This window comes from Cygnus atratus, chromosome 4 (assembly GCF_013377495.2).
Source record: "Cygnus atratus isolate AKBS03 ecotype Queensland, Australia chromosome 4, CAtr_DNAZoo_HiC_assembly, whole genome shotgun sequence".
Taxonomy (NCBI): domain Eukaryota; kingdom Metazoa; phylum Chordata; class Aves; order Anseriformes; family Anatidae; genus Cygnus; species Cygnus atratus.
Window position 1 is genome coordinate 65,138,754 of NC_066365.1, and position 15,598 is coordinate 65,154,351.

Below are 15,598 nucleotides of genomic sequence, written 5' to 3' on the forward strand. Positions count from 1 at the left end.
AATCTTTCCTTATATGTAAAGATTATTATTTATGTATGTGCGTTACGTATTTTAAAGCTTATGAACGGTGATGCATGGTGTATATTAAATGCTATATATTTTTTTTTTAAACAGTATTTGTCTAAAGCGTGTGCAAGACATCTTGCTAAATATGTCATCGGACACTGAGTCAGCCTGTCTACAGCAATGCACACGTGGTGTGTTTCAGTTGGAGATGTGACGGATAGTAGAAAAAAACAGGAATCTATTGCAGCTATCCTGATTTGTGCTAGAATACCGGGAAAGAAATTTTATGACAACTTTTGTCTTCTACAAAATCTTTTGCATTGAAAAGATTTCTTATCTAAACTGTAGAGGTTCATGCAAAACGTTCCGTGGATGTTGAAGCATTTGTTGGGTTTTAGTCCTTGATGTAGCCCAAAGATGAGGCTTATATGTATTATTTAACCTATGATGGCATCTTCCTTTTCTGATTTATTATTAAACACTAATATCTTTGAATATCATGCACACAAATCCCCTACTATATATAAAGTGGCTTTTTGTCAATTTAATTGTTAAGTGTCAGAGATGAGGGACAATAACTGCACCCTAACGTAGTATTAGACTTAGTACTATTAACGTAGGATTAGACTTCTTGAAAAAACAGGATGTTTTCCTTTAGTACAACATTTCTTCTTTCTGATCAAAACCTAACAAAGATTAAAAATGCCTGCCCATGCAAAAATGAACAATAAATTTCCATTTAAGCCTTCAGCAGCAATGCTGAATTCCAAATTGGAATCTCTTTAGAGTAACACAAAGTAATGTATAAAATTTCAGGAAGGAAATTGTCTTCAGTTTTCATCAGCTTACTTGCAGTCTATGTATATAGACAGCTGTGTTCAGACTTGTGTAGTGTGGGTTGTAAAACATACTTTTAACTAGTAAACGAGTGGCTCTAAGAAATGGTTTTGATGGCACCTTTTAAGTGCTACCAGTTAATAGTGCATCAGTTAATGATATGCAGCTTTGGCTTATTCTTCTAAATGCTGCTGTACAGCTTCAACCTTTTAAATGAAAGGCCTGAATAAAAAAAAATGGATATTTCTGCAACTTTTCAGAGGTTTAAATGCCTTCTGTAGTATAAGGACATAAATGCAGTGGACTGGAAAGTACACATGTGCTTCATCCTTTGCAGATTGCAAATCTCTCTAATTCTACTTTTTTGAGTGGAACTGAGAAAATTAAGGGATACTATATAATTTCATATATTAAGTTTGACTTAAATAGAACTTTTTTAAATTATTCTTTTAATAATGTCATTGTTCTGATGAACAATTTGTGATTTTGAGTGGCCTGTCTCTGAAAAGGAAGAACTAGCTTGTTTTATGAATCAAGAGCTGAACCATGGGGTAGCCTGATGATGGTCACCATAGGGTCTTGGTGGCAGAGTAGGAACTAAAGGTAAATATGAAGTACTATCCTCCCGTCTGCTTCATGATCCTGTCTTAATTTGTTTCTTATATGAATGCTATGTACCATTTTAAATTTGTGTGCTTTCACCTGCCTGCTTTCATTTGAATGACTACAGTGCTTGTGAACCTTGAATAACTGATAGACTTCATTGGCTTGTATAAATGCACCTGACACACAACAGCTAGTGAAGTCTATTTTAATTGTCATAAAAGATGCATGAAGTATTGTAAGATGAATGCTCCTCTCTTCTGGAAATTTTTATATTCAAGACAGAGTAAGATTTGACATTAAAAAGACATCATTTTTTAGCAAAGCTGGAAAATAAAAGCTTCTACTGACAGCACTTCCATTGCAGTACTACTGTGTGGGAGGAATAAACATTAGGAGGTTAAAGCACTAAAAACATGCTTAAGCACACGAGTGCTAAGTTATAGATCATCACTTAGCCTTTTTATGGCGGGCAAGTCTTTCATAGTGCCTGTCCTCCTAGCATTGAACTGAACTGGAAGAAAGTGTCTGTCCATCCTGGTTCCTAAACACATTTTGACTGTGTACCTTTTACCTTCGGAGACTGACCTAAATACTTTGAGAAACTAAATGGATAGGGCAGGCATGCAACCTGAGTCATTCACACCCGATCCTTTTGCTCATCTTGTAGGCCTTCCTCAGACAAAGCACAGCAAAATATTGATAGTTGTGGAAATGCTTTGGTACAAAGCTATTCTAACCTTGACCTCCAGAACTCATCACAGTCTGCTCTTTTGCCCTCACCATGTAACTACAGAACCAACCCACAGCGATAATTTAAATTAGCTATCTTCATTTATATTTACAGGTTCCACGTGACAGTGCATAGACTAAGTGATAACGGGGTGGGAGGGATTGGGCTATAGGTAGAAAACAGCAGTAGGAAGCGTTTCTTTCCACTGGAAGTCTGCTCCTTTAAAGCAAACACTTCAACAGGCTTGCCTGCGGTGTCAGCATGTTTTACTTTCTCTTCCCAGTGAAGGTGGCAGTCGGACTGTAAAGTAATTATATCCCAGTACTGAAGAAACAAAGGAACAAAATGGGAATGCATTAGGGATTTATATTGTAATAAATGTGCTTATCTAACAAACTTCATTCTGAGCAAAAGGTGGAAGGGATCAGAGCAGTGCTGTGCTCCTGCACATGCCAAATGGAGCAGGAGAGAAAGGAAGCTGCTTGGCCTGTGTAAACGGCCAGAGAACAACTGATATTGTTGGGGTTTATATGGGCTTGGCAAACTGCTCTCTCTGACTTGTGTGTGTAAATTCCACTTAGTTAGCAAACACTTCTGACCAGTGCCTCCTTTATTGGTTCATCCAGAGTGTCACAAACATAAATGGTGTTTTCTTTTCAACACGTAGAAAACACTGAACGGGGAAAAAAAAAAAATCTGTAGCCAAGATTGTTGCTGCTGAAATTCTGATTTGAAAGGCTTACAAATAAGTCAAAGCACAGGAAGCAGCAGGGCAGTGCTGTATTACCCAACTTTTTTCATTTGTGTGGGGTAGATGAATGAATATTATATTCATTTCAAACAATACACTCTTTTCTGTAACTTCTGCTTTATTGTTAGCAGAGAGCCCCTGCAGGATGGGTGCTGGTGTGCGTGGTGCCATCCGGAAGACAGGTTTCTGACTTGTGTAGGGTTCAGTGCTCTTGGTTGTACATCAGGGCAAGGAGATTAAGTAGTTAATCTTCCTGGGATGTTGTTTGCCTATCTTACAATAATATTTTTACAGCTTTCTGAAAAGAGGGAGTAGTAAATGAAAATTATTTTTCATTATATGCCTTGTTTAGCCAGACAACATGTTATAATCTGGCATTAGTATTTTTCTAAGTGGAGGTTGGCAGACAAAACTGTGGCATGGTGACGGAGAGAACTTACTTCATGGTTTGTTCTTGTTAAAATAAACCCGTTTTAATGAAAGAGTTGGCTTGTAGCCTGTTCTCGTTTGGAAATAGTCCCAGTCCCAGTGATATTAAAGAACGTAAGTAGCCCTGTTCTTTGGGAGATCATCTGGAAATGAGTTTATTTCTTCCTTCCTCCCACCTTTTGAAAAATCAGTGATACTAAATGGCACCTCGGCTAGCTGGGCTGCTTACCAAGCTTCTCGCATTATTGCTGCCCATAGTAGGCAGAGACTGAAATCTGTAGCTTTGAGCAGGTGCCAGAATGCGTCTCTCAAGTTTTTTCCTACATTTGGAAACTGTGCTTCTTAACCATGCTTTCTCATGCTGTCTGCCCTAAATACGTAGCTGCCAAGCATCATGATGTGGTTGGTGACCTTACGGGTTAATGGGGTAAGGCTCGAGCTTTGGAGCTTGATGTTGAGTTTGGATCTGACTTTCTAGTTAAGTTTTATCTTGGCTAGTAAACAGCGTAGCAGACCACTGATTAAGAACATATCTCTCACACTCTCAGTTGAGTAAACTGTAAGTTACATTGTTTTTCTCCTTATCGTTTTTCCAAACTAACTTCAGATTATAAATTCTCGTGGGTGGGGTGGGGAGAGGGAGTAGCTGTCACAGGCTTTGTTAGCTTTTGCATTAAACTTGCTCTTCGTTTGTAAAATTGTTCCCAGCATGACATTATTTACAAACCCTGGATATCAGATAAAGCTCTGAAAATTTTTCGTGATGACTGACCTGTAGAGCAATGTGATGCTTTTGAAGAGAAAAAATAAAATGTTCATCTGTATGTATGCAGTCAGATAGGAAAGGAGAAAAAAAGTAGACGTGAGTGCTGAACTGGACTCAGTATAATGAATGTTATAATCATTTAATCATTTTGTTGTTTCTATGTACTCTGGGGACTGAGAAGCTGAGCTTTCAAATATACTGGATAAATTTTTACAGGCTCTTTGATTTTTTTCAAAATGCCTGAGAAGGTTCCACTACTAAATAAGCCATCAGTCAGGTGAAGGACTCAAGGGCTATCAGGAGTAAGAATAACAACAGTACAAAAGTTGATCCATACTGCAGGTTCCATGTGTGCTTATATTTACTGTAATGAAATTCCTTCTATTGAGAGATTAATCCTGTGGAAGTAAATGAGAAACTGTAAACTGTGTACCATCCTGTGGCAGGTACCAAATAACAAGTAACAGTGCCTACGCTGAGGTGGAGAGAAAATATTAGTTAATTTCCACAGCTGTTCTGCTGTTCTTGTAAAAACCCTTGTGTTGGATTTTGTAGATACAATCCTGTAATTCTTCAACCAAATATAGTAACAATTTAGAAAACTTCAAATTTTGCTAACAAACTGTTTTCTTTCTCAAATTCATTTAGAGGCCATGAAGGAAGAACCTGAAGTGCTCTTTGAGGAACTGCTCGAGAGAGCCAAAGCAGGAGAACCAAAAGCACAAACAGAGGTAATTTTATATGCTCTTTGTCCAGTGCTGTTTGCTCTCAATTCCAAAAATAGCATTGCCAGCATTTAGTGGAACTCTTATCTCTTCCAAAGACGCTTAGTTGAACAGCATCTGTTTTGGTCATAAACTGTTCAAAGAAAGGTGAGAAAGGTGATGGCAGGTGGTTTCTCAGCCTTGATCATTGCTGCCTACTTGGGTTTCAGGTCCCACTCCTGCATAAGCCTTTAGGATGAATATCAAAATGGGGTAGGGGGTAGGGGAAGGATTAGGCTCAGAGCGTGGAGAAGCCACAGTGCTTGACTTTTATTTTTATATTGTTATGTACCAGAATTATTTGTGGAGGTAGTGATTATTAAATGCTGTTTGGATTTTTGGTGTTGGATTTAATTTTGTCATTGGAGCAAAATTGTTTATCAAAATGAAAGCTGTGTCAACACTGTTGGTTCAGTACTTCACTATGTACAAAGACTCTTAGCCTGGACTCTGTGGAAGAAACGGTCACTGAGCTGCTTCAGCAGGAACATCAGAGGTTGGTTTTTGCTCTGTCACCATTTCTACATTGAATTAACATCTTTTAGAAAAGAAGCCCTTCATGGTTTATTGAAGCTATCTATATTTAGTTGTGTAATGATAGATCCAATTAAATGGTAATGGTAATTCTATCCCTGTATATGTTGGTATTTGGGTTTCCCATAGGTTTCAGAAAAGTTTTCTTTCCTGTCCATTGCATTATGCTGGTATATTGGTCTAGTTGATCTAGTATAAATAGCCTGAAACTTCAGAGAAGTTTTTGAATTCCTGCTTAATTTGGCTGGTGACTGACTTAAGCATTCTTTTCCAGCTTTGGATTTGACAAGGAGTGCTCATGGTCTCTTACAAGCTCATTGGTGGTTTGTTGTTTTTTAACCCAGGGATCACTTTTCAAGAAAAAAAAATAATAAAAAATATTGCAATGCCAGGCTCTCTCCCCACTCCATCTCAACTTGTTTGAGGGCAGGCTGTCCTTGGAACTGTAACATGAGACAGTAAGGAATTCCTCACCTCTGAAACAGCCAGCGGCTTTGCAGAGGATGGAGCTTTAACCTTGAGGGGATTGCTGCTACAAAGTCCACATCTTGGCTCTATTCCTCCACACAAAAGAGAAGTCATAATATATTCTTTCAGGATATAAGTTCCATCTGAGTAAGAAATTCCTTGTGTAATCTAAGCCTATGATGTGTGTGCATGTATCTATATAAATAATAAGTTTTTACCCTTCTCCTTCACTCCTTTCCTTTAGCTCTTTAACTGCGTATGCTTTCTATTTCCACACAATAACAATGCCTTTTTTTTTTTTTTTTTTTTTTCAAAAAAAGATCCAACATACAATTTTGCTATATTATGCACTCAGGATGAATTGACTGTCTGAAAAGGAACCCTAAATACAGTTGTTTCCCTTCTAGGGGACCAAATTTCTTCTGGCATGTGGAGAGGGAATTACCTTTTATTTTCAGAAAGCAAAAATAAAATATATATATTTCATATATGCTTCTTTTTCTATCATGGAACACATCCCTTTAGAATCCAGTCAGACAAATGTATTTTAACTTGTTACCGTTGTAGCATTAAGAGTAAGAAGCTGAGATGGCATCATTGTGCTTCTTGCTGATAATTACCAAATCAAATGTAAGGAATCACTCAGCTCATTGGCATGTAGTTATTTTTGAATAAACTCATAGTAATAACCTTGCAATGACTATGGAAATAAATGCACTGTGAGTGGATGTCAGCCTGCATTACCGTAGCTTTATATAATTCTTTATTGAGAAATAACTGTGCAGCGTTTACAAAAATGAGACACCCACAGATGGATTCTGTGACGGAGCAGAGGCAGCTCTGTGTCTAACGAGAGGCTCTCTGCAAAGGGACTGCCTGAGAGAACCGCTTCAGTTAGCGAAGCCCAAAGGTGAGAGGCAGGCAACAACCTTTGCAGAAATACAGTATGAAGATCTGTGTTTAGCCATTACCAGCTGTGACTTCATTTCCCAGTTTTACTTCATGGGAAAGAGAAAATCTGTGATTTATCACCTAAGCAGTCTGAAGCTAACGCTTTTCCCTATCGGTTCTTCATCGTTTGATTGCCACATGCCAGAGCTGTGCGGCCATCCTCGGGTGGTTCCACGTAGAAGCTTTGCTATGGAAGTGAAAAGCAGCTGCTGCATGGGGCTTGTTTAGGAGTCGACCTTTCAGCAGTATTTCATGGAAAGGCTAGATGTTTGTTATGGGACATGGAGGTGTGGTTTTGCTACTAAAACATTCAAAATTGCACAAAAGCTTGTCATTTTGTAATCAAAATGAAGGGCAAATATTTTCTGGTTGATCAGATTTTGGGAGTGGTATCTGTGGTTTGTTTTTTTTGAGGGGGGTTAAATAATTAAATCTTGATGCTGAACTTCAAAACCAAATCAACAACAAAACTATAGGAAAAAAAATCTATCATAAAACCACAATATTATGCTTTTTCCTTTCCCTTTTTCCTTTCTGCTTCTTTATGTTGCAGTACAAGTTTTTATGACCGAGAGATCTTCATAACTTGAAGGGGTTGCATCAAGTGCTGCTACTCCTGAAGCTTTGCTCAAAATTTCAATGGCTATAAATATAAACACACTCAGGAAACAACTATTCTTGTCAGAGGATGTTATTTACCATGCAACTTATTTCAGGAAGCAATTGCTTGAACAAATAGCTGCAGTTGGGTGATAATTTATCAGGCAATTGCACTATCAAGGTTGAAATCTTAAAAATCCTGTCTCAAATACTCTTCTCGGTCTGCCGCTATACGTGTGCAGTGCTCGTTGAACTCTGGCATGTATTCATAAAAAGTGTTCTGTCTTTTGTATATCTTAGTATTGGATAGCTTTGCTGCATATACTATGGGTTTAATCATTCTGCCCAAAAACTGTCTAAGTAGAAGCTGTTTGAGCACCCGCTTTGGTGTCGGAACCCAGTTGCAAGGCTGAAGGCTTAATCTTTAATGGTTAAGAAAACAATAATTTGGTGAGATCAATGTGTTCTATCTGTATGTAATAACTCTATTATTAATCTTTCAAAGGTATTTCTGTAGTCACCTTTATTGGTAATATCAAAAACAAAGTTTCAGAGAAACTGTCAAACAGTTATTTTTTGTTTTGTTTTGTTTTTGCAGCAGATACTACTGTGGGTTTATGGAGCAGTACTCTATTTCCGGTTACATTCTTGGTGTAATTAATACAATACCTTAGAGAGAGGAGTGCAGTGAACTAAGCGAAAACATTCCCAGATTCTCTGGACATACAAATAAAATGTCCAGTAGTTTTGTCTAATTTCTGCCACATAACACTTTGGGGTATGATAAGCAGGAGTGTTTTGTGCTACTGCATAAGTGTGTTTACGTTACCATATATTTCAATTTTATAGAAGGAATGAAGGTGGTGTCTTACCTGTAAAACAGTGATATAGGCAATTGTTCCATAATTTCTGTAATCCGAAATGGTAGGGATTTTACAGGCTATATCACTTAAATTGCTTAATGCTTAAGCAATGTTAGTTTTATTCCATTCGCTAATTAATCACGAGTTTGCTTGGACCTTCAGTGGCTAAACTGCTGTAAGTCAGGCATTTCCTTCCTGAGCCTTCCTTCCATCTCAAGGCCCTCTGCCAATTTACTTTGTTTGAATTTCTGAATGTTACTGGCACCAGTAATTACACTTAATTATTGTATTTTTTTAAATAATGTTAACAACATTGTCTGACCATTTTTATAGAAAGAAAACAGTCCAAGAAAAGACTGCTGTTAATACCGTGTGTAATACCAGAATCTTTACCTGATCCTTCTAGGTTCCGAAAGACCAGTGGCAACTAATTCATTGACCTAGTCAAATGTACTGCGATTCCTTCTTACTTCCACTTCTGGAAAGTGATCTTTCTCTGCAGAATATCAACTTACCGCTATGTTCTTCAGTGCTGGGAGCAAATGTTTTGACCTTTTGTTCAAGAGAATTTATTCTAGCAGAGGGAGGAGGGAGACAGAGGCTAGAGTGTATTTCAGGTTAACTGAAGGAATTCTGTTTGCTGCTTGTTCTAGGTGGGAAAACACTTCCTGAGATTAGCTGAAGAGGAGGATGAAGAACTTAACAATTGTAGTGCAGTTGACTGGTTCATCCTTGCTGCTAAGCAAGGTCGAAGAGAGGCCGTCAAATTGTTACGTAGATGCCTAGCAGACAGAAGAGGTATGGGATCTCTGAGACTTTTTGCTTGCACTTTCTCCTTTGTCTGAAATAATGCTCAGTACGTTTCAGTACTGAAAAGAGGGGTTAAAATATGGTGGGAATGTTCATGGAAAAATTATGTGAGTAGTTCCTTACAGCACATTCAAGTAGGTAATTTTAAATGCTTTTATGAGCTGAGATTTTTTTTGTGTTAATTGTTTGCTTGAATTCCTTCATGGGATTCATGCTCAGACTTCCTCTCCCCACCTTTCATTGAATCTTCTTTTACTTGACCGTGAAGATCATATGTAACCATACGCCACCTACACGTCTGCTGTTTTTTCATTCTTTTGCCCCTTTCCAACCTCTCTCCTAATTGGACTTTTTCTCTGTCTTCTCCCACTTCAAGATTCACACCTTCCTTCATGCTGCTTCCCACGCTTGGAATGGGGCTCCTCTTGTCCGCCAACTATCTGAACTCTTATTTAAAAAATAAATAAATGATATTCTTTCTGCTTTTAATGTCAACCATAGATATCTGCACCATCTTTTGACTGATCTGTTGTGCTTCAAAAATTGAAAAAGACAAAAGGATAATGCATGTCATGCACAGTTTTTGAAGTACGGTTTATACTTAAGTAATTTGATTTTGATAAGCAATGGGCACAGAAGTGCATTTGAGTAACTTACTTTTAAGGGGTCAAGAAGTGAATGAAACTTCAAAAGTTTCAGACTAAACTGAGAAAAATAAATTGTGGGCAAATCTGTCATTTCAGCATGGGTGTGGGATAATAGTATCTAATGTATTTTTCTTTTCTTGAGGCATCACTTCTGAGAATGAGCAAGAAGTGAAAAAATTATCATCAGAGACTGACTTGGAGAGAGCTGTGAGAAAAGCTGCCTTAGTCATGTATTGGAAATTGAATCCAAAGAAGAAGAAGCAATTAGCAGTTTCTGAACTACTGGAAAATGTTGGGCAAGTTGACAACGAAGGTTTGTTTCTGAACCGATTTATGGTAATATAAGCTTGCAGGCTAGAAACCTAAAGACTTTTACTTCTGTTTCATGCCTGATTTATAAATGTATGATTTAGTTGAGAAAAAGTAACTGTTCTAATGACTAACTATTTTAATAAACCTGTTCTGTGGACCGGTGAAATTATTTTCTAAAGGCCTGCCAACTCTTGTTGTAGGTTGTGATTTGGTTAAGCCCTTATACAAGTGACAGAATATTAAAGATACCTTCATTCTCAGCACTGTTGTTGGAAGGTAGATGTTTTATGATGTTGCTGTGTTTAACTTTTTTCTTTAACAATCAACCTTATATTTTGCCAGATATTTCAATTTGCAAATTCCGTATTTAAGACACCTGTCTCATTCTGCCATTCTGACAATATGTTACCTGTCAATGATCTTCCCTTTTTTCAGTATAGTAATACAGATATAAAAAGCTATATAGCCACTTTCTGCATGTGTATATATATACATTTGTCTTGTGCTAAGTTTGATGAAATACTATTCTCCAGATATTGCAGCTTTAACAACCTTCTAGTTTTTGTTTGATCACTTTAATTGGCTGCTTTGACTTTCCATGAACTTCTGTTATTGAACCAGGTGGTGAGAAGCAGCCCGGCCCAGTCCCAAAGTCAGTGCAGAAGCAGAGGAGGATGTTGGAGCGATTAGTGAGCAGTGAATGTGAGTGCGCGATGCTTCTTTCAATCTTTGACTGTAGTTTAGTTTCTGTTTAGTTTTGCTAAGCAATTCTGTGCTGCCAGAGTAAGGCTGTATAGCAAGTTTGGGTTGCTATAAACTGATGGTGTCTATTCATTATGTGTGCAAGGTAAATGTAACTGATCTGCATGTGAAGTTGTAGATGTTACCATTCTCGTCAACTTGTCAGTGATTAGTATGCTAAAGGTGTTTGCATGTAACTTGTCATCTTTATGTTCTTCCTATTCGAGCACTTAAAAGGCTATTCAATGCTAAATAAATAAATTGCACTTTCAGTATTTTTTTACTTATGAATTGCAGTAAGCTTTCTGATTACAATAAGGGAATGAATTATGCAATCTTTAAATGTGGACAGATCCCTCATTCTATTTGCCTTGCTTCTGTTTGCGTTTCCCTCATAAACAATGCTTGTGTTTTTGTATATGTTAAAGAATTTATATAAGAAAGATGTACCAAGATACTCCTTTCATAACTTAAATAGAGAGGAGCAGCTCAGTTCATGTAGTGGGGAGATCGAAACCACTCAATGCACATGGTTCAGCCTCATGGAGTCAAATATGAATTTTGTAGGGTTGGGAGGGCTGGACTTTGAATCAAGTTCTCTCTAGCCCCACATACCTAAGAAATGCAGCCATGCTCCTGGGCCTTCAGGAGGAAAGTCAAATCATTAGTGGTCCTACTGCATATTTTCTGCATATTTGCACTTGTTGGATGGGGAAGGAACCCCTGGATATAAAACTCACTCTCCCCAATGAGTGAGAATGCAACTGAGAGTTCTGTTGTTTGTCATAGTAGCACAGAAAACAGAATGAACAGACCTGAAAACTTACAAGTCTGATCCCAGTCATGAATAGCCTAAAAGATAGGAGTGACTGGTTGGGCCTATAACAGGTTCTTAACATTGGGATTTTTTATAGGTGGTGTAGTAGAAAAGGTCAGAAGAAGAATCCCATCGCAAGCCGATGAAAAAGAGCTTTACACAGATTCACTTGCAGTACGAGAGTAGATGTGCAATATGGAAAAAAAAAAAAGAAAATCAAAACCTAATTGAAAGAACAGGAAAGACTCTGTCTCCACTTTGCCCAAAGTATTAAAACGCTTAGCAGAAAATTGAGGACTGGCAAAAGAGGAGTGGCAAATAAAATTAAGGATGTGTTCAATATGAATGTTTTGTGGTTTTCAGTCCTAAAGGAGATGAGTTAAGTTTTCTAAGGATTTCATGAAGAAACCAGATGATTGTGGTTATGCATCTTCCTCTAGGGCATTATCACTGGTGTCAAAGGAGATTGGACTTTGTGGAGCATTGCTCTGGCTTACTCTGAATTTCTGTGCTAATAGTATGCTTGTACTGCTAATACTTAGATGCGTTGATTACTTTTATAACTGAAAAAAAAGAAAATTGGAAAATAGGTTAAAATTAAAGAAGGCTTTAAATTAAGAAAATGTTTTACAAACAGTGTAGCATATGTACTTTTCAAATTATGTTATCTAGCAAGGTTTAATTAATCGCTTGTCATGGAAATCTCATTTCCTTGAAATGCATTAGTTTATACAAAATCTAGATCAATTCTTGAAAAACTCTGTTAAATGTCCCACATCATATAACTAATATATCTGTTGCTTAGAATACATGCAACTAAGGTGTCACACGTGGATTGGTGAGCTAAACCTGGGTTTTGTGCATTTAAACCTCTTGAAAGATTAAATTTACATTTCACCAGCTCAGTTTGGCCTTTACCTTCAAGGATCGTGTTCATTACACAGGTGACTTCAGAATCAAGTTATGCAACTGGCACTCCAAAGAACAGAGTATTTCAGATTTGTTAATTTTAATAGAAGTAAAAGTGGAGGAGGGACACGTGCCTGTGTATATAAATGAGGGAGTCATGACAGGGAGAAATAGTATTTTGAAGACCAAACTTCTAGGCCTATCAAAATTTCTGTGAAAGTAGGCCAGATGTTCCTGTAGCTAATTGGCCACTTTTGGAAAGCTCAAAATAGGATAAGGATAAAATTGCTGTGTTTCACTGTCTGGTCATCGTATTGTAAAGCAGATGTATGTGAGTTCATTGGAGTTGCATCGCATAGGTGCACTGGATGACACTGGTGCTTTTTCCATTCCTTAGCTGAAATGACACGTGCTGATAGAGCATGAGTGCAAAGCAAGTCACTTGTTCTGGATTCTTCAGTAATTCAAAGTTTCAGAAAAGGAACTAGGTTCCCCCCTCCCTTTTTTTTTTTTAAGGCTTAAATGGCAGATAAAATAACAGGAGAGTAAATGAACCTACACGTAAGCGTAGGCAGAAATTGATGTGCATATTTTTCTTTTCCTATGGCGGATGGGGGAGGCAGGGAAATTTGTCATAACCAAATTGAAGAAAAAAAATCTATGAATAATAAAGTAGAATCTACAACATACGCTTTTTATATCAATTTGAGAGACACTTGGGTGACAAAATACTAATAACATTTAAAAACGAAAAGTTTTCATCAAACACTTAAAGTAGGAGTTAAGCTGTTACCTTCTCCTCTAGAGAGCTTTTATCTTTTCATGGATGAGCAAGACAGCTGTTACTGTCCTGCATTTACTTCTCTGATCCGCAGAGTTTCTGCATTTCTCTTGCCAGCAAGAAATTTTTCCTTCAGTTTTAATACATTGCCAATGCTTGGAAGATAATTTTTAAGCCAGTACCATGTTCCCAGACACCTGATCTGGGGTATCCTTAATGAAGGCATAAATAGAATATTAAAGCTGATGTTTGTCAATGGACAGTCGTTGCATGCTTGAGAATATACATGCCATTACACTTTGCAGGCCATCTATACCCAGTAAATTAATAACTCTTTCCTTCTCAGGATACCCCATGAACCTGTAGGAGTGCCTTTAAGGAACTTTTGTGAGGTTCTAGTCATGTCTGCTTGCTGATTCCACACCAGAAAGACCATCTTACTTCTATATATCTTGTCCAAAGACAACAATAAATGTAGATAGCCTGTTTGGTATTGGGCCTGACCTGGAGCCCACCAAGGACAAGTGAGGAGCCTCCCTGGTTTCTATGTGCCAGTGATGCAGCCCTACAGTTGGTGAATGAAAAGAATAGCTAGCAGAAAACTAAACTGCTTCTTGGGAGGCATACCATGTGGTATTTTTCAGGGCATACAGGTTCATACAATGGCAAAATAAAAAATTTAAAAATAAAAGCAAAAGAAAACATCCAAGTTGTGGGACTGAAGGAAAAGATAAATCATACGTTGCCATTTTTCCATTGAACTCCTTTAACACACCTCTTCCTGTAGCATGTATCTTGACACAAATGCTTTTTGTTCTGTATCTACAGGTTTTTATAAAATATTTGTATCTTTTTCATATTAAATGGCTTCCATAAATACTGTGTTTTTGTAAAAGTTGAAGAAAAACAGACTCAAACCCACTAATCCTCTGGTGTTAAACTTAGTGAATCAATTCAGTTTTCTGTCTCTTTAAAATCTTAAACTAGTATTAAGCAAGCCAGCTTTGTTATCTTTTTATCAGCTGACTAGCTAAACTGACTGTGTAGGAGGTGTGTTACAGATCTTTGTCATTCAAAAGTCTTTCATATCTACAGCAGTGTCATTTGCTTTAGCGTATGGAAAAAGTTGCTGTTAATTATCCTACTTTACAAACGACATCAAGCTTGTCTACCATAGAAACTGGCTAATTCATGCTAATTCAAGGCACTGGCTATGAAACGAGTTTGAAGCAGTGTATAAATCATCTTGCAGCATCCCTAGAGATCTCTGAAGTAATCTCTTGCTTCCCTTCTACTCACAGGAGTGGGTAAGGATTTCCAGAGCTGCTGGCCATCAGTGTTTGTGTCCTCGTGCTCCTGATACTGCACAACAGTGTCACTGCTCCCTGACCTTCCCCTTGTAGTGAGAGCTCGGGGAACAGCAATGTAATGATGTTGCAAAACTTGATAATTTTAAATCGTGTTTGTTACAGATTACTATTTCAGTTTCCTCGATTACTATCTCAGTTTCCTTCTGAACTTCGAGAGAAAGCATCTTACTTGATTTTAGCTTACTCTGTTCTGAAACTCTTGAGACGTTTGTCTGAGGGCCTCTAGCAAAAGCCTTCATTGTGTTGTGTGTTGCAGTGTGTTGCCACTGAATTGCAACCGTATTATCAAGTTGGTGACAAAATGTTAGTGGAAAAGATGCATCATACCAGTAAATAAATCATGCTTCATATTCAGATACTTTACAAATAGGCAGTGATAGTTTTTTGTCTCTGTGTACAACAGAGCAAAGTGTATTTTGTGGCTGGGTATTTCAAATCATAGTTAATATAGTTTGAAGGAGGACTTTTGTATAGACAAAGCATATTAAATTAATACACTAAATTAACTTATAGTCCTGTAGTATAAATAATTGGACATTTCCCACGATCACATCTGTCTGTAAGGTATGAAATTGGAAAGATGTCTCTTAAACACCTAATCAGAAGTCAGTTTTCAGTTAATAGTGTACAGATAAATCGTTACTAAATCAGTACTGTTTCTGTGCAATTATTTCTTTTCGGTGTAGATGTTAGTTAAAGATTTCTCGCAAAGTTACCAGAGCTATGATAACTTGTGATTAAAACTGTGTAACCTAATCCAGCAGTCTATTTTCCTTGGAATACTTGCAGATAAGCTACAGTCACTCACTGTTTTCCTACTTACAAGTAAAATAAAATTACCTACTGGTCTGACAAGATTTAGAGTAGTCATATTGCTGGCAAAAGCAGCTGGTTGTTTTCAGCACA

At 37.5% G+C, this 15,598-nt stretch overlaps 1 protein-coding gene across 1 annotated transcript in view; it reads left to right on the plus strand.

Annotated features, from left to right (window-relative positions):
* WFS1 (wolframin ER transmembrane glycoprotein) overlaps positions 1-15,598 on the plus strand; it is a 36,277-nt gene that overhangs the window by 15,707 nt on the left and 4,972 nt on the right. Inside the window, exons 3-6 of the mRNA XM_035547191.2 lie at positions 4,774-4,856; positions 8,959-9,103; positions 9,905-10,075; positions 10,696-10,776. Coding sequence (XP_035403084.1) covers positions 4,774-4,856; positions 8,959-9,103; positions 9,905-10,075; positions 10,696-10,776 — 480 coding nt within the window. The remainder of the gene's footprint in view (positions 1-4,773; positions 4,857-8,958; positions 9,104-9,904; positions 10,076-10,695; positions 10,777-15,598) is intronic.